Raw genomic sequence first — 22,634 nt, 5'->3', positions numbered from 1 at the left:
GTCTAAGCCCCGCCCTCTTTCCAACATGGCCGCCATTTATTTAAGCCCCGCCCCCTTTCCGACATGGCCGCCATTCATTTAAGCCCCGCCCCCTTTCCAACATGGCCATCACTCCCTGCATAAGCCCCGCCCTCTTTCCAACATGGCCGCCGCTCCCTGTCTAAGCCCCGCCCCCTTTCCAACATGGCCGTCGCTCCTTGTCTAAGCCCCGCCCCCTTTCCAACATGGCCGCCGCTCCCTGCCTAAGCCCCGCCCCATTTCCAACATGGCCGCCATCAACTGTCTAAGCCCCGCCCCCTTTCCAACATGGCCGCCATTCCTCTAAGCCCCGCCCCCTTTCCATCATGGCCGCCGCTCCCCGTCTAAGCCCCACCCCCTTTCCAACATGGCCGCCATTCCTCTACGCCCCGCCCCCTTTCCAACATGGCCGCCGCTCCCCATCTAAGCCCCGCCCCCTTTCCAACATGGCCATCGCTCCCTGCATAAGCCCCGCCTCCTTTCCAACATGGCCGCCGCTCCCCGTCTAAGCCCCGCCCCCTTTCCAACATGGCCGCCATTCATTTAAGCCCCATCCCCTTTCCATCATGGCCACCGCTCCCCCTCTAAGCCCCGCTCCCTTTCCAACATGGCCGCTGCTCCCCGTCTAAGCCCCGCCCCCTTTCCAACATGGCCACCGCTCCCTGTCTAAGCCCCGCCCACTTTCCATCATGGCCGCCGCTCCCCCTCTAAGCCCTGCCCCCTTTCCATCATGGCCACCGCTCCCCCTCTAAGCCCCGCCCCCTTTCCATCATGGCCGCCGCTCCCCCTCTAAGCCCCGCCCCCTTTCCAACATGGCCGCCGCTCCCTGCATAAGCCCCGCCCCCTTTCCAACATGGCCGCCATTAATTTAAGCCCCGCCCCCTTTCCAACATGGCCGCCACTCTTTAAGCCCTGCCCCCTTTCCAACATGGCCGCCATTAATTTAAGCCCCGCCCCCTTTCCAACATGGCCGCCACTCTTTAAGCCCTGCCCCCTTTCCAACATGGCCGCCGCTCCCCCTCTAAGCCCCGCCCCCTTTCCAACATGGCCGCCATTCCTCTACGCCCCGCCCCCTTTCCAACATGGCCGCCGCTCCCTGTCTAATCCACGCCCCTGTTCCAACATGGCCGTTGTCAACTGCCTAAGCCCCGCCCCCTTTCCAACATGGCCGCCGCTCCCTGTCTAATCCACGCCCCTGTTCCAACATGGCCGTTGTCAACTGCCTAAGCCCCGCCCCCTTCCCGACATGGCCGTCGCTCCCTGTCTAAGCCCCGCCCCCTTTCCAACATGGCCGCCGCTCCCCGTCTAAGCCCCGCCCCCTTTCCAACATGGCCGCCATTAATTTAAGCCCCGCCCTCCTTCCAACATGGCCGCCGCTTCCTGCATAAGCCACGCCCCCTTTCCAACATGGCTGTCAATCAATGCTCTTCTGACCAATAGGAAGCGCAGCCCCACAGGGGGCGGAGCCTCCCCACCATCCAATCCCGGATTGGCCCCGCCCACTTCCTATTTGAGCACGGTGAGTGGAGGAAGGATGACAACATGGCCGCCACCAGCAGGGGGGATGGGAGCTGCCATCTTGGGGGTTGCGGGCCGCCATCTTGGGGGTGGACGCCATCTTGAATGGTGGGAGTGGCCATCTTGGGATGGTGGCAGCCATCTTAGGGGTGGGAGGAGCCATCTTGAATGGAGTGAGCTGCCATCTTGGGTTGGAAGCCATTTTAGTGGTGGCAGCCATCTTGAAGGCAGGGAGCCGCCATCTTGGCACTGGGAGTTGCCATCTTGGGGGTGGGAGACGCCATTTTGGGGGTGGAAGCCATCTTAGTGGTGGCAGCCATCTTGAATGGTGGGAGCCGCCATCTTGAAGGGAGGGAGCCGCCATCTTGGGGGTGGGAGAAGCCATCTTGAAGGGAGGGAGCCGCCATTTTGAGGGTGGCAGCCATCTTGGGATGGTGGCAGCCATCTTGAATGGTGGGAGCCGCCATCTTGGGGGTGGGAGACGCCATTTTGGGGGTGGAAGCCATCTTAGTGGTGGCAGCCATCTTCAGTGAGGGTTGCCGCCATCTTGGGGGTGGGGGTAGCCATCTTGAAGGGAGGGAGATGCCATTTTGAGGGTGGCAGCCATCTTGGTGGTAGCTGTCATCTTGGCTGTGGGAGCAACCATCTTGGGGAGGGGGGGGATGGGAAGAGGTGGCAGCCATCTTGGGAGTGGGAGCCGCCATCTTGAAGGGGGATAGTGGCAGCCATCTTGGGAGTGGGAGCAGCCATCTTGGGGAGGATAGGGGGTGGTGTCGCCATCTTAGGAGTGGCAGCCATCTTGGGAATGGCAGCCGCCATCTTGGTGGTGGAAGCCGCCATCTTGAAGGGAGGGAGCCGCCATCTTGGGGGTGGGAGCTGCCATGTTGGGGGGGGGAAATGGGGGGATGGTGGGAGCCATCTTGGCAGTGGCAGCCATCTTGGGGATGGCAGCCATCTTGAATGGAGGGAGCAGCCATTTTGCGGTTGGGGGCCGCCATCTTGGAGGGGGGGAAATGGGGTGTTGGTGCCGCCATCTTAGGAGTGGCAGCCATCTTGGGAATGGCAGCCGCCATCTTGGAAGTGGGAGCAGCCATCTTGGAATAGCAGGTAGCCATATTGAGTGTGTGTGTGGGGGGGGGGGGGGGGGAATGTCTTCTCTTGACCTCTGACCTTCGACCCTAAGCTGACCTCTGCCCTTTGCCCTCGTCAGCTGGGCTCCCCCCCCTACAGCCCGTTCCCCAGCGATTACTTGGCCCCCCCCGAGCGGCCGCGAGGACCCACACGGCGCAACAAGGGAGCCAGACGGATACAGGTAACACGTGGGGCTGACCCATAGGGCATCATCCTGACCCCATAGATCCTCATTCTGCCCCATAGAGCATCATTCTGCCCCATAGATCTTCATTCTGCCCCATAGATCCTCATTCTGCCCCATAGATCCTCATTGTGCCCCATAGATCCTCATTCTGACCCATAGATCTTCATTCCGCCCCATAGATCATCATTGGGTCCCATAGATCATCCTTATGCCCCATAGATCCTCATTCTGCCCCATAGATCCACATTCTGACCCATAGATCCACATTCTGACCCATAGATCCTCATTCTGACCCATAGGTTCTCATTCTGCCCCATAGATCTTCATTGGGACCCATATGTCCTCATTCTGCCCCATAGATCCTCATTCTGCCCCATAGATCCTCATTCTGACCCATAGATCTTCATTGGGCCCCATAGATATTCATCCTGACTCCATAGGTTCTCATTCTGCCCCATAGATCTTCATTGGGACCCATAGGTCCTCATTCTGCTCCATAGATCTTCATTGGGCCCCATAGAACCTCATCCTGCCCCGTAGATCATCATTCTGCCCCATAGATCCTCATTCTGACCCATGGATCCTCATTCTGCCCCATAGATCCTCAGTCTGACCCATAGATCTTCATTGGGCCCCATAGATCTTCACCCTGACTCCATAGGTTCTCATTCTGCCCCATAGATCCTCATTCTCCCCCATAGATCCACATTCTGCCCCATAGATTCACATCCTGACCCCATAGATTCTCATCCTGCCCCCATAGGTCCTCATTGGGCCCCATAGATCTTCACCCTGCCCCATAGATTCACATCCTGACCCAATAGGTCCTCATTCTTCCCCATAGATCTTCATTCTGCCCCATAGAGCATCATTCTGACCCATAGATCCACATTCTGACCCATAGATCCTCATTCTGACCCATAGATCTTCATTGGGACTCATATGTCCTCATTCTGCCCCATAGATCCTCATTGGGCCCCATAGAACCTCATCCTGCCCCGTAGATCATCATTCTGCCCCATAGATCTTCATTCTGACCCATGGATCCTCATTCTGCCCCATAGATCCTCATTCTGACCCATAGATCTTCATTGGGCCCCATAGATTTTCATTCTGCCCCATAGATCCTCATTCTGACCCATAGATCTTCATTGGACCCCATAGATCTTCACCCTGACTCCATAGGTCCTCATTCTGCCCCATAGATCTTCATTGGGCCCCATATGTCCTCATTCTGCCCCATAGATCCTCATTGGGCCCCATAGAACCTCATCCTGCCCCGTAGATCATCATTCTGACCCATAGAGCATCATTCTGCCCCATAGATCCTCATTCTGCCCCATAGATCTTCATTGGGACCCATATGTCCTCATTCTGCCCCATAGATCCTCATTGGGCCCCATAGAACCTCATCCTGCCCCATAGATCCTCATTGGGACCCTATAGGTCCTCATTCTGACCCATAGATCATCATTCTGCCCCATAGATCATTGCTCTGCCCTCATAGATCCTCATTGTGCCCCATAGATCCTCACTCTGGCCCCATAGATCCTCATTGTGCCCCATAGATCCACATTCTGCCCCATAGATTCACATCCTGACCCCATAGGTTCACATTCTGCCCCATAGATCTTCATTGGGCCCCATAGATCCACATCCTGCCCCATAGATTCACATCCTGACCCAATAGGTCCTCATTCTTCCCCATAGATCTTCATTGGGCCCCATAGATCCTCATTCTGCCCTATAGATTCACATCCTGACCCCATAGGTCCTCATTCTGCCCGATAGATCTTCATTGGGCCCCATAGATCCTCATCCTGACCCCATAGAACCTCATCCTGCCCCGTAGATCATCATTCTGACCCATAGAGCATCATTCTGCCCCATAGAGCATCATTCTGCCCCATAGATCCTCATTCTGCCCCATAGATCCTCATTCTGACCCATAGATCTTCATTGGGCCCCATAGATCTTCATCCTGACTCCATAGGTTCTCATTCTGCCCCATAGATCTTCATTGGGACCCATATGTCCTCATTCTGCCCCATAGATCCTCATTGGGCCCCATAGAACCTCATCCTGCCCCATAGATCATCATTCTGCCCCATAGATCTTCATTCTGACCCATGGATCCTCATTTTGCCCCATAGATCCTCATTCTGACCCATAGATCTTCATTGGGCCCCATAGATTTTCATCCTGACTCCATAGGTTCTCATTCTGCCCCATAGATCCTCATTCTCCCCCATAGATCCACATTCTCCCCCATAGATTCACATCCTGACCCCATAGGTTCTGATTCTGCCCCATAGATCTTCATTGGGCCCCATAGATCCTCAATCTGCCCCATAGAACCTCATCCTGCCCCCATAGATCCTCACTCTGGCCCCATAGATCTTCATTGGGCCCCATAGATCCACATCCTGCCCCATAGATTCACATCCTGACCCCATAGATTCTCATCCTGCCCCGTAGATCATCATTCTGCCCCATAGATCTTCATTCTGACCCATGGATCCTCATTCTGACCCCATAGATCCTCATTCTGACCCATAGATCTTCATTGGGCCCCATAGATCTTCATTCTGCCCCATAGATCCTCATTCTGACCCATAGATCCTCATTCTGACCCATGGATCCTCATTCTGCCCCATAGATCCTCATTCTGACCCATAGATCTTCATTGGGCCCCATAGATCTTCATCCTGACTCCATAGGTTCTCATTCTGCCCCATAGATCTTCATTGGGACCCATATGTCCTCATTCTGCCCCATAGATCCTCATTCTGCCCCATAGAACCTCATCCTGCCCCGTAGATCATCATTCTGCCCCATAGATCTTCATTCTGACCCATGGATCCTCATTCTGCCCCATAGATCCTCATTCTGCCCCATAGATCCTCATTCTGACCCATAGATCTTCATTGGGCCCCATAGATTTTCATCCTGACTCCATAGGTTCTCATTCTGCCCCATAGATCCTCATTCTCCCCCATAGATCCACATTCTGCCCCATAGATTCACATCCTGACCCCATAGGTTCTGATTCTGCCCCATAGTTCTTCATTGGGCCCCATAGATCCTCAATCTGCCCCATAGAACCTCATCCTGCCCCATAGGTCCTCATTCTGCCCCCATAGATCCTCACTCTGGCCCCATAGGTCCTCATTCTGACCCCATAGATCCTCATTCTGCCCCATAGATCCTCATCCCTCCCTATAGATCTTTGTTCTGACCCATAGATCCTCATCCTGCCGCATAGAACCTCATCCTGCCCCATAGATCCTCACTCTGGCCCCATAGATCCTCATTCTGACCCATAGATCCTCAATCTGCCCCATAGATCCTCAATCTGCCCCATAGATCCTCATTCTGCCCCATAGATCCTCACTCTGGCCCCATAGATCCACAATCTGCCCCATAGATTCTTATTTTACCCAATAGATCCTAATTATGCCCCATAGATCATCATTCTGCCCCATAGATCATCATTGGGCCCCATAGATCCACATTCTGCCCCATAGATCATCATTGGGCCCCATAGATCCACATTTTGCCCCCATAGATTCACATCCTGACCCCATAGATCCTCACAGTGCCCCACAGTTCGTCAACCTGCCCCATAGATCCTTACACTGCCCCATAGATCCTTTTTCTGCCCCATAGATTCACATCCTGACCCCATAGATCTTTGTTCTGCCCCATAGGTCCTCATATTACCCCATAGATCCTCACCCTACCCCATAGATCCTCACCCTACCCCATAGATCCTCAATCTGCCCCATAGATCCTCATTCTGACCCATAGAACCTCACTCTGGCCCCATATATCCTCATCCTGCCCCATAGATCCTCACGCTACCCCATAGATCCTCATTCTGCCCCATAGATCCTCATTCTGCCCCATAGATTCTCATCCTGCCCCATAGGTCCTCACCCTGCCCCATAGATCCTCACCTTCCCCCATAGATCCTCACCCTACCCCATAGATCCTCACTCTGCCCTATAGATCCTCACCCTGCCCCATAGATCCTCACCCTACCCCATAGATCCTCACCCTGCCCCATAGATCTGACCTGGTTTAACCCTTTCCTCCCCACAGCTGCCGTCGGCTCCTCCCCCTCCCCCCCCATCTCTGTCCTTTGCTCCTCATCGTGCCCCATAGAACCTCACTCTGGCCCCATAGATCCTCAATCTGCCCCATAGATCCACATTCTGTCCCTTAGATTCCCATCCTGACCCCATAGATTCTCATCCTGGCCCCATAGATCCTCACACTGCCCCACAGTTCATCAACCTGCTCCATAGATCGTCATCCCTCCCCATAGATCTTTGTTCTGACCCCATAGATCCTCATTCTGCCCCATAGACTCTCATCCTGAGCCCATAGATCCTCACTCTGGCCCCATAGATTCACATCCTGACCCCATAGATCCTCACCCTGCCCCATAGATCCTCACCTTGCCCCATAAATCCTCATCCTGACCCCATAGGTCCTCATCCTGCCCCATAGATCCTCACGCTACCCCATAGATCCTCAATCTGCCCCATAGATCCTCATTCTGACCCATAGAACCTCACTCTGGCCCCATATATCCTCATCCTGCCCCATAGATCCTCACCCTACCCCATAGATCCTCATTTTGACCCCATAGATCCTAACCCTACCCCATATATCCTCATCCTGCCCCATAGGTCCTCATTCTGCCCCATAGATCCTCACCCTGCCCCATAGAACCTCATCCTGCCCCATAGATCCTCACCCTGCCCCATAGATCCTCACCCTGCCCCATAGATTCTCATCGTGCCCCATCGATCCTCACTCTGGCCCCATAGATCCACAATCTGCCCCATAGATTCTTATTTTACCCCATAGATCCTCATTCTGCCCCATAGATCCTCACCCTGCCCCATAGATCTGACCACATTTAACCCTTTCCTCCCCACAGCTGCCGTCGGCTCCTCCCCCTCCCCCCCCATCTCTGTCCTTTGCTCCTCATCGTGCCCCATAGAACCTCACTCTGGCCCCATAGATCCTTACACTGCCCCATAGATCTTCATTATGCCCCATAGATCATCATTGGGCCCCATAGATCCACATTCTGCCCCATAGATTCACATACTGACCCCATAGATTCACATCCTGACCCCATAGATCCTCACAGTGCCCCACAGTTCGTCAACCTGCCCCATAGATCCTTTTCCTGCCCCATAGATCCTCATTCTGACCCCATAAGTTATCACCCTGCCCCATAGATCACCCCATAGATCTGACCTGGTTTAACCCTTTCCTCCCCACAGCTGCCGTCGGCTCCTCCCCCTCCCCCCCCCTCTCTGTCCTTTGTTCCCCCTGCAGTTCTGGGTTCCGGTTCCGGTTCCGTTTCGGCTCCTCCCCCCCCCCCAAAGGCTCCGGGTCCGGTCCCACAGACGGTGCCACGGCGGCTCCTCAGCGACGGGGGGGACGGCAGCGGAGACGACGGGATGGATGGGGATGATGAGCTGGTCATTGATATACCTGAGCCATAAAGCACCCAAAATTGACCTAAATAGCCCCAAAATGGACCCAAAATGACCCAAAATGGACCCAAAATGACCCAAAAATACCCAGTTTGGACCCAAAGTGGCCCCAAATGGACCCAAAATGGTCCGAAATGGCATCAAATGGACCCAAAATGGCATGGAATGGATCCAAATTAACCCAAAACGGACCCAAATGGTCAGAAATCGACCCAAAATTGCATCAAATTGACTCAAAATGGACTCAAATGGACCCAAAATGGCATGAAAATGGCCCCAAAATGGCATGGATGGGGACGATGAGCTGGTCATTGATATACCTGAGCCGTAATGGACCCAAAATGGCAGGAAATCGACCCAAAATGGACCCAAAATAACCCAGAAAGACCCAGATTGGACCCAGGTTAACTCAAAATGGCCTCAAATGGCCCCCAGATGGCATGAAATCGACCCAAAATGGACCCAAAATGGATTCAAATGGACCCGAAAATACCCAGATTGGAGCCAAATGGAGTCAAAATGGCCCCAAAACGGACCCAAATGGACCCAAAAAGACCCAGATTAGACCCAGAATGGCCCCAAAATGGCATGGATGGGGACGATGAGCTGGTCATTGATATACCTGAGCCGTAATGGACCCAAAATGGCAGGAAATCGACCCAAAATGGACCCAAAATGGCATCAAAATGACCTGAAAATACCCAGTTTGGACCCAAAATGGCCCCAAATGGTCCAAAATTGACCCAAAAATGGACCCGGATTGACCCAAAACAGCATCAAAATGACCCAAAAAGGCCCAGATTGGATCCAAAATGGCATTAAATTGACCCAAAATGGCATCAAATGGACCCAAAATGGTGTTAAATTGACCCAAAATAGACCCAAAATTGACTCAAATGGCCCCAAATGGACCCAAAATGGCATTAAAATGACCTGAAAATACCCAGTTTGGACCCAAAATGGCCCCAAATGGACCCAAAATGGTCCGAAGTGGCATCAAATGGACCCAGAATGGCATTAAATTGACCCAAAATGGCATGAAATGGATCCAAACTGACCCAAAATGCACCCAAGTGGTCCGAAATTGACCCAAAATGGACCCAAATGGACCCAAAATGGCCTCAAAGTGACTCAAGTGGACCCAAAATGGCATCAAATGGACCCAAAATGGCATGAAACTGACCCAAAATGGACTCAAATGGACTCAAATGGCCCCAAAATGGCATGGATGGGGACGATGAGCTGGTCATTGATATACCTGAGCCGTAATGGACCCAAATCAACCCAAAATGGACCTAAATTGACCCAAAATGGCATCAAATGGACCCAAAATTGTGTTAAATTGACCCAAAATAGACCCAAAATCGACTCAAATGGCCCCAAATGGCCCCAGAATGGCATGGATGGGGACGATGAGCTGCTCATTGATATACCTGAGCCGTAATGGACCCAAAATGGCATCAAAGTGACCCAAAATGGTGTTAAATTGACCCAAAATGGACCCCAAATGGACTCAAATGGCCCCAAAATGACCTGAAATCCACCCAAAATTGACCCAAATGGACCCAAAATGGCATCAAAGTGACTCAAAATGGACTTAAATGGACCCAAAATGGCATGGATGGGGACGATGAGCTGGTCATTGATATACCTGAGCCGTAATGGACCCAAAATCGACCTAAATGGACCCAAAATGGCATCAAAATGGCCCCAAAATGGCATGGATGGGGACGATGAGCTGGTCATTGAGATACCGGAGCCGTAAAGCACCCAAAATCGACCTAAATGGGCCCAAAATGGACCCAAATGGCCCCAAATGGCCCCAAAATGACAAGAAATGGCCCCAAAATGGCATCAAAATGAGCCAGACTGGACCATAAATGGACTCAGATCAACCCAAAATGGCATCAGATGGACCCAAATGGACCCAAAATGGCATCAAAATGACCCAAAATGGACAAAAATGGACCCAAAATGGCATCAAATGGACTCAAAATGGACCCAAATGGCCCCAAAATGGCATCAGATTGACCCAAAATTGACTCAAAATTGGACCTAGATTGGACCCCAGAATGGCATGGATGGGGACGATGAGCTGGTCATTGATATACCTGAGCCATAAAGCACCCAAAATGGCATCAAAATGACCCAAAATGGACCCAAAATCGACTCAAATGGCCCCAAAATGGCATGGATGGGGACGATGAGTTGGTCATTGATATACCTGAGCCGTAATGGACACAAAATGGCATAAAAATGACCCAAGATGGTGTTAAATTGACCCAAAATGGCATCAAATGGACCCAAAATGGACCCCAAATGGACTCAAATGGCCCCAAAATGGCCTGAAATCCACCCAAAATTGACCCAAATGGCTCCAAAATGGTATGAAACTGACCCAAAACGGACCCAAATGGACCCAAAATGGCCCGAAATCCACCGAAAAGGACCCAAAATGGCTCTAAAATGGCATGAAATCCACCCAAAATGTATTCAAATGGACCCAAAATGGCATCAAAGTGACTCAAATGGACCCAAAATGGCATTAAATTGACCCAAAATGGCATCAAATGGACACAAAATGGTCCCAAATGGACCCAAAATGGCATGAAACTGACCCAAAATGGACCCAAATGGACCCAAAATGGCATGAAACTGACCCAAAGTAAACTCAAATGGCCCCAAAATGGCATGGATGGGGGCAATGAGCTGGTCATTGATATACCGGAGCCATAATGGACCCAAATCAACCCAAAATGGACCCAAAATGGCATCAAAATGATCTGAAAATACCCAGTTTGGACCCAAAATGGCCCCAAATGGCCCCAAAATGGCATGGATGGGGACGACGAGCTGGTCATTGATATACCCGAGCCGTAATGGACCCAAATCAACCCAAAATGGACCCAAAATGGCATCAAAATGACACAAAATGGCATCAGATTGACCCAAAATGGCATCAAATGGACCCAAAATGGACCCAAATGGACCCAAAATGGCTTGAAATGGATCCAAATTGACCCAAAATGGACCCAAAATGGCATGAAATCAACCGAAAGGGACCCAAAATGGTCCAAAAGTGGCATGAAATCCACCCAAAATGGACTCAAATGGACCCAAAACGGCATCAAAATAACCCAAAAAGACCCAGATTGAACCCAAATGGACCCAAAATGGCATGAAATGGATCCAGATTGACCCAAAAGGTCCGAAATTGACCCAAAATGTTCCCAAATGGACACAAAATGGCATGAAATCCACCCAAAATAGACTCAAATGGACCCAAAATGGCATCAAGTGGACCCAAAATGGACTCAAACGGACCCAAAATGGCATCAAGTGGACCCAAAATGGACTCAAACGGACCCAAAATGGCATCAAGTGGACCCAAAATGGACTCAAATGGACCCAAAATGGCATGGATAGGGAACGATGAGCTGGTCATTGATTTACCCGAGCCATAATGGACCCAAATCAACCCAAAATGGACCCAAAATGGCATCAAAATGACCCAAAATGGACCCAAAATGGACTTGGGGTGTCGGGAGATTCCAGAGTACCCAAATCCCATCCAAATTGACCCAAAAATGGCTGAGAAATGGGCCCAAATGGACCCCAAATGACACCAAAATGGCAAGAAATGGACCTAAAATGGCATGAAATCGACCCAAAATGGACCCAAATGGACTCAGATCAACCCAAAATGGCATCAAATGGACCCAAAATGGCATCAAATGGACCCAAAATGGCATGGATGGGGACGATGAGCTGGTCATTGATATACCCGAGCCATAAAGCACCCAAAATCGACCTAAATGGACCCAAAATGGCATCAAATGGACCCAAAATGGACCTAAATGGCATGAAATTGATGCAAAATGGACCCAAAATGGCATCAGATTGACCCAAAATCGCATCAAATGGACCCAAAAAGACCCAGATTGGAACCAAAATGGCATGAAATTGACCTAAAATGGACCCAAAATGGTGTTATATTGACCCAAAATGGACCCAAAATCAACTCAAATGGCCCCAAATGGACCCAAAATGGCCCCAAAATGGCATGGATGGGGACGATGAGCTGGTCATTGATATAACTGAGCCGTAATGGACCCAAAATCGACCTAAATGGACCCAAAATGGACCTAAATGGCATGAAATTGACCCAAAGTGGACCGAAAATGGCATGAAATTGACCCAAAATGGACACAAAAGGGCATGAAATCCACCCAAAATCAACTCAAATGGCCCCAAAATGGCATGGATGGGGACGATGAGCTGGTCATTGATATACCCGAGCCATAAAGCACCCAAAATCGACCTAAATAGCCCCAAAATGGACCTAAATGGCATGAAATGGATCCAAATTGACCCAAATGGACCCAAAATGGACCCAAATGGACCCAAAATAGCATGAAACTGACTCAAAATGGACTCAAATGGCTCCAAAATGGCATGAAATCCACCCAAAATGGATTCAAATGGACCCAAAATGGCATCAAAGTGACTCAAATGGACCCAAAATGGCATTAAACTGACCCAAAGTGGACTCAAATGGACCCAAAATGGCCCAAAATGGCATCAAAATGGCCCCAAAATGGCATGGATGGGGACGATGAGCTGGTCATTGAGATACCTGAGCCGTAAAGCACCCAAAATCGACCTAAATGGGCCCAAAATGACCCAAAATGGACTCCGGGGCGTCGGGAGATTCCGGAGGACCCAAATCCCATCCAAATCGGCCCCAAAATGGCTGAGAAATGGGCCCAACTGGACCCCAGATGACCCCAAAATGGCAAGAAATGGACCCAAAATGGCATGAAATCAACCCAAAATACTCCCAGATGGACTCAGATCAACCTAAAATGGCATCAAATGGACCCAAAATGGCATGAAATCGACCCAAAGTGGACTAAAATGGACCCAAAATGGCATCAAATGGACCCAAAATGGCATCAAAATGACCTGAAAATACCCAGTTTGGACCCAAAGTGGCCCCAAATGGACCCAAATTGGTACGAAATGGCATCAAATGGCCCCAAAATGGCATTAAATTGACCCAAAATGGCATGGAATGGACCCAAAAAGACCCAGATTGGACCCAAAATGGCATCAAATTGACCCAAAATGGCGCCAAAATGACCCAAAATGGACATAAATGGACCTAAAATGGCATCAAATTGACCCAAAATGGCATCAAATGGACCCAAAATGGACCCAAAAGGACCCAAAATGGCATCAGATTGACCCAAAATGGTGTTAAGTTGACCCAAAATGGACCCAAAATGGACTCAAATGGAACCAAAATGGCATGGATGGGGACGATGAGCTGGTCATTGAGATACCCGAGCCGTAAAGCACCCAAAATCGACCTAAATGGACCCAAAATGGCATCAAAATGTCCCCAAAATGGCATCAAATGGACCCAAAATGGACCTAAATGGCATGAAATTGATGCAAAATGGACCCAAAATGGCATCAGATTGACCCAAAATCGCATCAAATGGACCCAAAAAGACCCAGATTGGAACCAAAATGGCATGAAATTGACCTAAAATGGACCCAAAATGGTGTTATATTGACCCAAAATGGACCCAAAATCAACTCAAATGGCCCCAAATGGACCCAAAATGGCCCCAAAATGGCATGGATGGGGACGATGAGCTGGTCATTGATATAACTGAGCCGTAATGGACCCAAAATCGACCTAAATGGACCCAAAATGGACCTAAATGGCATGAAATTGACCCAAAGTGGACCGAAAATGGCATGAAATTGACCCAAAATGGACACAAAAGGGCATGAAATCCACCCAAAATCAACTCAAATGGCCCCAAAATGGCATGGATGGGGACGATGAGCTGGTCATTGATATACCCGAGCCATAAAGCACCCAAAATCGACCTAAATAGCCCCAAAATGGACCTAAATGGCATGAAATGGATCCAAATTGACCCAAATGGACCCAAAATGGACCCAAATGGACCCAAAATAGCATGAAACTGACTCAAAATGGACTCAAATGGCTCCAAAATGGCATGAAATCCACCCAAAATGGATTCAAATGGACCCAAAATGGCATCAAAGTGACTCAAATGGACCCAAAATGGCATTAAACTGACCCAAAGTGGACTCAAATGGACCCAAAATGGCCCAAAATGGCATCAAAATGGCCCCAAAATGGCATGGATGGGGACGATGAGCTGGTCATTGAGATACCTGAGCCGTAAAGCACCCAAAATCGACCTAAATGGGCCCAAAATGACCCAAAATGGACTCCGGGGCGTCGGGAGATTCCGGAGGACCCAAATCCCATCCAAATCGGCCCCAAAATGGCTGAGAAATGGGCCCAACTGGACCCCAGATGACCCCAAAATGGCAAGAAATGGACCCAAAATGGCATGAAATCAACCCAAAATGGACCCAAATGGACTCAGATCAACCTAAAATGGCATCAAATGGACCCAAAATGGCATGAAATCGACCCAAAGTGGACTAAAATGGACCCAAAATGGCATCAAATGGACCCAAAATGGCATCAAAATGACCTGAAAATACCCAGTTTGGACCCAAAGTGGCCCCAAATGGACCCAAAATGGTACGAAATGGCATCAAATGGCCCCAAAATGGCATTAAATTGACCCAAAATGGCATGGAATGGACCCAAAAAGACCCAGATTGGACCCCAAATGGCATCAAATTGACCCAAAATGGCGCCAAAATGACCCAAAATGGACATAAATGGACCTAAAATGGCATCAAATGGACCCAAAAGGACCCAAAATGGCATCAGATTGACCCAAAATGGTGTTAAGTTGACCCAAAATGGACCCAAAATGGACTCAAATGGCCCCAAAATGGCATGGATGGGGACGATGAGCTGGTCATTGATATACCTGAGCCGTAAAGCACCCAAAATCGACCTAAATGGGCCCAAAATGACCCAAAATGGACTCCGGGGCGTCGGGAGATTCCGGAGGACCCAAATCCCATCCAAATCGGCCCCAAAATGGCTGAGAAATGGGCCCAAATGGACCCCAGATGACCCCAAAATGGCAAGAAATGGACCCAAAATGGCATGAAATCAACCCAAAATGGACCCAAATGGACTCAGATCAACCTAAAATGGCATCAAATGGACCCAAAATGGCATGAAATCGACCCAAAGTGGACTAAAATGGACCCAAAATGGCATCAAATGGACCCAAAATGGCATCAAATGGCCCCAAAATGGCATGAAATCGACCCAAAGTGGACTAAAATGGACCCAAAATTGCAACAAATGGACCCAAAATGGCATCAAAATGACCTGAAAATACCCAGTTTGGACCCAAAGTGGCCCCAAATGGACCCAAAATGGTACGAAATGGCATCAAATGGCCCCAAAATGGCATTAAATTGACCCAAAATGGCATGGAATGGACCCAAAAAGACCCAGATTGGACCCCAAATGGCATCAAATTGACCCAAAATGGCGCCAAAATGACCCAAAATGGACATAAATGGACCTAAAATGGCATCAAATTGACCCAAAATGGCATCAAATGGACCCAAAAGGACCCAAAATGGCATCAGATTGACCCAAAATGGTGTTAAGTTGACCCAAAATGGACCCAAAATGGACTCAAATGGAACTAAAATGGCATGGATGGGGACGATGAGCTGGTCATTGATATACCCGAGCCGTAAAGCACCCAAAATCGACCTAAATGGGCCCAAAATGGACCTAAATGGCATGAAATTGACCCAAAATGGACTCAAATGGACCCAAAATGGCCCCAAAATGGCATGGATGGGGATGATGAGCTGGTCATTGATATACCTGAGCCATAAAGCACCCAAAATCGACCTAAATGGACCCAAAATGGACCCAAAATGGACCCAAATGGCCCCAAATGGCCCCAAAATGACAAGAAATGGCCCCAAAATGGCATAAAAATGAGCCAGACTGGACCACAAATGGACTCAAATGGACCCAAAATGGCATCAGATGGACCCAAATGGACCCAAAATGGCATCAGATGGACTCAAATGGACCCAAAATGGCATCAAATTGACCCAAAACAGCATCAAAATGACCCCAAAAGACCCAAATTGGACCCTAAATGGCATTAAATTGACCCAAAATGGCATGGATGGGGACGATGAGCTGGTCATTGATATACCCGAGCCATAAAGCACCCAAAATCGACCTAAATGGGCCCAAAATGGACCTAAATGGCATGAAATTGACCCAAAATGGACCCAAAATGGGGTTAAATTGACCCAAATGGACCCAAAATAGCATGAAACTGACTCAAAATGGACTCAAATGGCTCCAAAATGGCATGAAATCCACCCAAAATGGATTCAAATGGACCCAAAATGGCATCAAAGTGACTCAAATGGACCCAAAATGGCATTAAACTGACCCAAAGTGGACTCAAATGGACCCAAAATGGTCCCAAATGGACCCAAAATGGCATGAAACTGACCCAAAGTGGACTCAAATGGCCCCAAAATGGCATGGATGGGGGCAATGAGCTGGTCATTGATATACCGGAGCCATAATGGACCCAAATCAACCCAAAATGGACCCAAAATGGCATCAAAATGATCTGAAAATACCCAGTTTGGACCCAAAATGGCCCCAAATGGCCCCAAAATGGCATGGATGGGGACGACGAGCTGGTCATTGATATACCTGAGCCGTAATGGACCCAAATCAACCCAAAATGGACCCAAAATGGACCCAAAATGGCATCAAATGGACCCAAAATTGCATGAAATCAACCCAAATGGACCCAAAATGGCATGAAATTGACCCAAAATTGACCAAAATGGCATCAGATTGACCCAAAATGGCATCAAAATGGCCCCAAAATGGCATGGATGGGGACGATGAGCTGGTCATTGAGATACCTGAGCCGTAATGGACCCTAAATGGCAGGAAATCAACCCAAAATGGACCCAAAATGGCATGAAATTGACCCAAAATGGTGTTAAATTGACCCAAAATTGACTCAAATGGCCCCAAAATGGCATGGATGGGGACGACGAGCTGGTCATTGATATACCAGAGCCGTAATGGACCCAAATCAACCCAAAATGGACCCAAAATGGCATCAAAATGACACAAAATGGCATCAAATGGACCCAAAATGGCTTGAAATGGATCCAAATTGACCCAAAATGGACCCAAAATGGCATGAAATCAACCGAAAGGGACCCAAAATGGTCCAAAAGTGGCATGAAATCCACCCAAAATGGACTCAAATGGACCCAAAACGGCATCAAAATAACCCAAAAAGACCCAGATTGAACCCAAATGGACCCAAAATGGCATGAAATGGATCCAGATTGACCCAAAAGGTCCGAAATTGACCCAAAATGTTCCCAAATGGACACAAAATGGCATGAAATCCACCCAAAATAGACTCAAATGGACCCAAAATGGCATCAAGTGGACCCAAAATGGACTCAAATGGACCCAAAATGGCATGGATAGGGAACGATGAGCTGGTCATTGATATACCCGAGCCGTAATGGACCCAAATCAACCCAAAATGGACCCAAAATGGCATCAAAATGACCCAAAATGGACCTAAATGGCATGAAATTGATGCAAAATGGACCCAAAATGGCATCAGATTGACCCAAAATCGCATCAAATGGACCCAAAAAGACCCAGATTGGAACCAAAATGGCATGAAATTGACCTAAAATGGACCCAAAATGGTGTTATATTGACCCAAAATGGACCCAAAATCAACTCAAATGGCCCCAAATGGACCCAAAATGGCCCCAAAATGGCATGGATGGGGACGATGAGCTGGTCATTGATATACCGGAGCCGTAATGGACACAAAATTGACCTAAATGGACCCAAAATGGACCCAAAATGGCATCAAATGGACCCAAAAAGACCCAGATTGGACACAAGTTGACTCGAAATGACCTCAAATGGCCCCCAAATGGCATGAAATGGACCCAAAATGGCATGAAATCGACCCAAAATGGACCCAAATGGACTCAGATCAACCCAAAATGGCATCAAATGGACCCAAAATGGACCCAAAATGGCATCAAAATGACCCAAAATGGCGTCAAATGGACCCAAATTGACTCAAAATGGACCCAAAATGGCATGAAATCGACCCCAAATTGACCCAAATCGCATTAAATTGACCCAAAATGGACCCAAAATTGACTGAGAAATGGCCCCAAATTGACCCAAATGAACCCAAAATGACATTAAATGGCCCCAAAATCGCATTAAATTGACCCAAATGGACCCAAAATCACATTAAATTGACCCAAATGGACCCAACTGACCCCAAAATGGCATTAAATTGACCCAAAATCACATCAATTGGACCCAAAATGGCACTAACCCAAAATGATCCCAAAATGGACCAAAAATGGCATTAAATCAACCCCAAATGGACCCAAAATCGCATTAAATTGACCCAAAATTGACTGAAATTGACCCAAAACTGCATCAAATCAACCCAAAATGGACCCAAAATGGCATTAAATCGACCCCAAATGGACCCAAAGTGGCCTGAAATTGACCCAAAATCACATCAAATGGACCCAAAATGGCTCCAAATGGACCCAAAATGGAAAATGGCATTAAATTGACCCAAAATGGACCCAAATTGACTCATATGGATCCAAATGACCCCAAAATGGCATTAAATTAACCCAAAATCACATCAAATGGACCCAAAATGGCATTAAATCAACCCCAAATCACATCAACTTGCCCCAAAATGGCATCAAAATTGACCCAAAATGGCATTAAATTAACCCAAAATCACATAAAATGAACCCAAAATGGCATTAAATTAACCCAAAATGGCATCAAAATGACCCCAAATGACCCAGATTGGACCCAAATGGACCCAAAATGGCATGAAATTAACCCAAAGTCACATCAAATGGACCCAAAATGGCATCAAAATAGACCCAAAATTGCCCCAAATGAACCCAAAATGGCATCAAATTGACCCAAAATGGCCCCCAAAGGACCCAAATCAACCCAAAATGGCATGAAATCGACTCAAAATGGACTTAAATAAGCCCCAAATGACCCCAAAATGGCATTAAATTAACCCAAAATCATGTCAAATGGACAGAAAATAGCATCAAAATGGCATTAAATTAACCCAAAATCACGTCAAATGGACCCAAAATGGCATCAAAATTGACCCAAAATGGCATTAAATGGACCCAAAATGGCCTCAAATTGACCCCCAATGGCCTCAAACGGACCCAAATTGACTCAAAATGGGATTAAATCGACCCCAAATGGACCCAAAATGGCCTGAAATTGACCCAAAATGGCATTAAATGGACCCAAATGGACCCAAAATGGCATCAAATGGACCCAAAATGGCATGAAATTGACCCAAAATAGACCCAAAAAGGACCCAAATTGACTCAAAATGGACCCAAAATCGCATTAAATGGCCCCAAAATGGCATGAAATTGACCTAAATGAACCCAAAATCGCATTAAATTGACCCAAAATGGCATGAAATGATCCCAAAATCACATCAAATGGCCCCAAAATGGCATTAAACGGCCCCAAAGTGAGTCCAAGATGGCGGCTGTGGTGTGAAATGGGCTTGTGGTGTTTTTTGCAGCCCTAAAATGACCCAAATCCACCCAAATTCCACCCAAAATGGCCGCCAAGATGGCGGATCTCTTTAGGTGTCGGCGTTTCTCTTCCGGGTGCGTCACTTCCGGTCGGGACGCCATTTTATTTCGTCACTTCCGGTCTCTCCCCCCCCCCCCCCCCCCCGACACTTCCCCTGCGTGCCGCGTCACGTGGTGAGTGCACTTCCGGTCTCGGCGCCGACATCACACGTCACTTCCGGGTTTTACAGACACTTCCTTTCGTGCCGCGTCACGTGGTGAGCGCACTTCCGGGTCTCGCCGCACATATTTCAGCGTCACTTCCGGTTGGCGGCGGCGGAAATAGACGTCACTTCCGGTTTGGGGTTGGTTTCGGTTTCACATTGGTTTTTATTGAGGGGGTGGGGCTTTGAATGGGGGCGGGGCCTAAAAGGGGGGCGGGGCTTATAAGGGGGCGCTATGGGTCGGCCCTATAGATCTATGGGGCAAGGTTAGGGATCTATGGGGCAGCCCCATAGATCTATGGGGTAGGATAGAGATCTATTGGGTAGAACAGTGATCTATGGGGCAGCCCCACACATCTATGGGGTGATAACCCCAATCTGTGGGGTGGCCCCATAGATCTATGGGGTTAGATAGCGATCTATGGCGCAGAACAGTGATCTATGGGGCAGCCCCAGACATCTATGGGGTGCTGAGGTGGATCTATGGGGCAGCCCCATAGATCTATGGGGTAGGATAGCGATCTATGGGGCAGCCCCACACATCTATGGGACATCCAGGTGTTTGTATGGGGCAGACCCACATATCTATGGGGTGATGACTCCAATCTATGGGGCAGCCTCATAGATCTATGGGGTAGGATAGTGATCTATGGGGCAGCCCCATAGATCTATGAGGCAAGGTTAGTGATCTGTGGGGCAGCCCCACATATCTATAGGGTATGGAGATCTATGGGGCAGCCCCATAGATCCATGGGGTAGAATAGAGATCTATGGGGCAGAACAGTGATCTATGGGGTGATGACTCCAATCTATGGGGCAGCCCCATTGATCTATGGGGTGGGACAGCGACATATGGGGCAGATCAGTGATCTATGGGGCAGCCCCACATATCTATGGGGCGTTGAGCTGCATCTATGGGGCAGCCCCACACATCTATGGGGCATCGACCTGGTTCTGTGGGGCAGCCCACAGTGATCCGATGTCACACATCTATGGGGCAGCCCCACACATCCATGGGGCGCTGAGCCGGATCGACGTGGGCCCCATAGGGCTGGGGAGGATCCATAGGGCGGCTGTGGGGCAGCTCCACCCCGAACCTGTGGGGAGACAAACACTGTGTGGCCCCATAGACCCCAATGACCCACACATCTATGGGGCAGCCCCATAGAGCTATGGGGTAGAACAGTGACCTATGGGGCAGCCCCACACATCTATGGGGCACTGAGGTGGATCTATGGGGCGGGCCCATAGATCTATGGGGTAGGATAGAGATCTATGGGGCAGAACAGTGATCTATGGGGCAGCCCCACACATCTATAGGGTACTGAGACAGATCTATGGGGCAGCCCGAGATCTATGGGGTAGGATAGAGATCTATGGGGCAGAACAGTGATCTATGGGGCAGCCCCATAGATCTATGGGGTGGGATAGCGATCTATGGGGCAGAAAAGTGATCTATAGGGCAGCCCCACACATCTATGGGGCACTGAGGTGGATCTATGGGGCGGCCCCATAGATCTATGGAGTAGGATAGAGATCTATGGGGCAGAACAGTGATCTATGGGGCGGCCCCATAGATCTATGGGGTGGGATATCGATCTATGGGGCAGAACAGTGATCTATGGGGCGGCCCCATAGATCTATAGGGTGGGATATCGATCTATGGGGCAGAACAGTGATCTATGGGGCGGCCCCATAGATCTATGGGGTGGGATATCGATCTATGGGGCAGAACAGTGATCTATGGGGCGGCCCCATAGATCTATGGGGTGGGATATCGATCTATGGGGCAGAACAGTGATCTATAGGGCAGCCCCACACATCTATGGGGCACTGAGGTGGATCTATGGGGCAGAACAGTGATCTATGGGGCAGCCCCACACATCTATGGGGCAGCCCCACACATCTACTGGGCGCTGAGGCGGATCTGTGGGGCAGCCCCATAGATCTATGGGGTAGAACAGTGATCTATAGGGCAGCCCCACACATCTATGGGGCACTGAGGTGGATCTATGGGGCAGCCCCATAGATCTATGGGGTAAGATAGTGTTCTATGGGGCATAACAGTGATCTATGGGGCAGCCCCGCCCATTCCCAAAGCCCCGCCCCCTCTTAAGCCCCGCCCACTCCCAACGCCTCCATCCCATTTGTCACATTCGCACTAAGCCCCGCCCCCTTCCTTAACCCCGCCCACTCTGAAAGCCCTCGCCCTATTGGTCACATTCCCGCTAAGCCCTGCTCACTCCCAAACCTCCACCCCCCCATTGGTCACATTCACACTAAGCCCCGCCCACTCCCAAATCCCCGCCCCCCATTGGTCACATTGGCTCTAAGCCCCGCCCCCTTTTCTAAACCCCACCCACCTCCATTAGACCATTTAATATATAGCCCCGCCCCCCTCTTAAGCCCCACCTA

The 22,634-nt window shown here is 49.5% G+C and overlaps 2 protein-coding genes across 4 annotated transcripts in view; one reads left to right on the top strand and one right to left on the bottom strand.

Annotated features, from left to right (window-relative positions):
• The window catches only part of INO80E (INO80 complex subunit E), a 32,344-nt gene extending 11,979 nt beyond the window's left edge, over positions 1–20,365 (top strand). Inside the window, exons 5-7 of one of the 3 annotated variants that reach the window (XM_085518242.1) lie at positions 1,459–1,537; positions 2,747–2,848; positions 8,213–20,365. In XM_085518242.1, the coding sequence (XP_085374368.1) occupies positions 1,459–1,537; positions 2,747–2,848; positions 8,213–8,428 (397 nt within the window). In that variant the 3' untranslated portion in view covers positions 8,429–20,365. Of the gene's footprint in view, positions 1–1,458; positions 1,538–2,746; positions 2,849–6,958; positions 7,069–8,157 lie in introns of those variants that run through there. The other 2 variants (XM_085518241.1, XM_085518243.1) reach the window with 2 other exon arrangements.
• MAZ (MYC associated zinc finger protein) overlaps positions 13,252–22,634 on the bottom strand; it is a 33,674-nt gene continuing 24,291 nt past the window's right edge. The window contains exon 9 of the mRNA XM_085518624.1: positions 13,252–21,316. The gene's annotated coding sequence lies outside the window, so the exon portion shown is untranslated. The remainder of the gene's footprint in view (positions 21,317–22,634) is intronic.

Source organism: Coturnix japonica, chromosome 17, assembly GCF_054131305.1.
Source record: "Coturnix japonica strain WE chromosome 17, WE-NBRP24, whole genome shotgun sequence".
In the NCBI taxonomy this organism is placed as follows: domain Eukaryota; kingdom Metazoa; phylum Chordata; class Aves; order Galliformes; family Phasianidae; genus Coturnix; species Coturnix japonica.
This window is presented reverse-complemented; position numbering and strand designations above follow the sequence as displayed.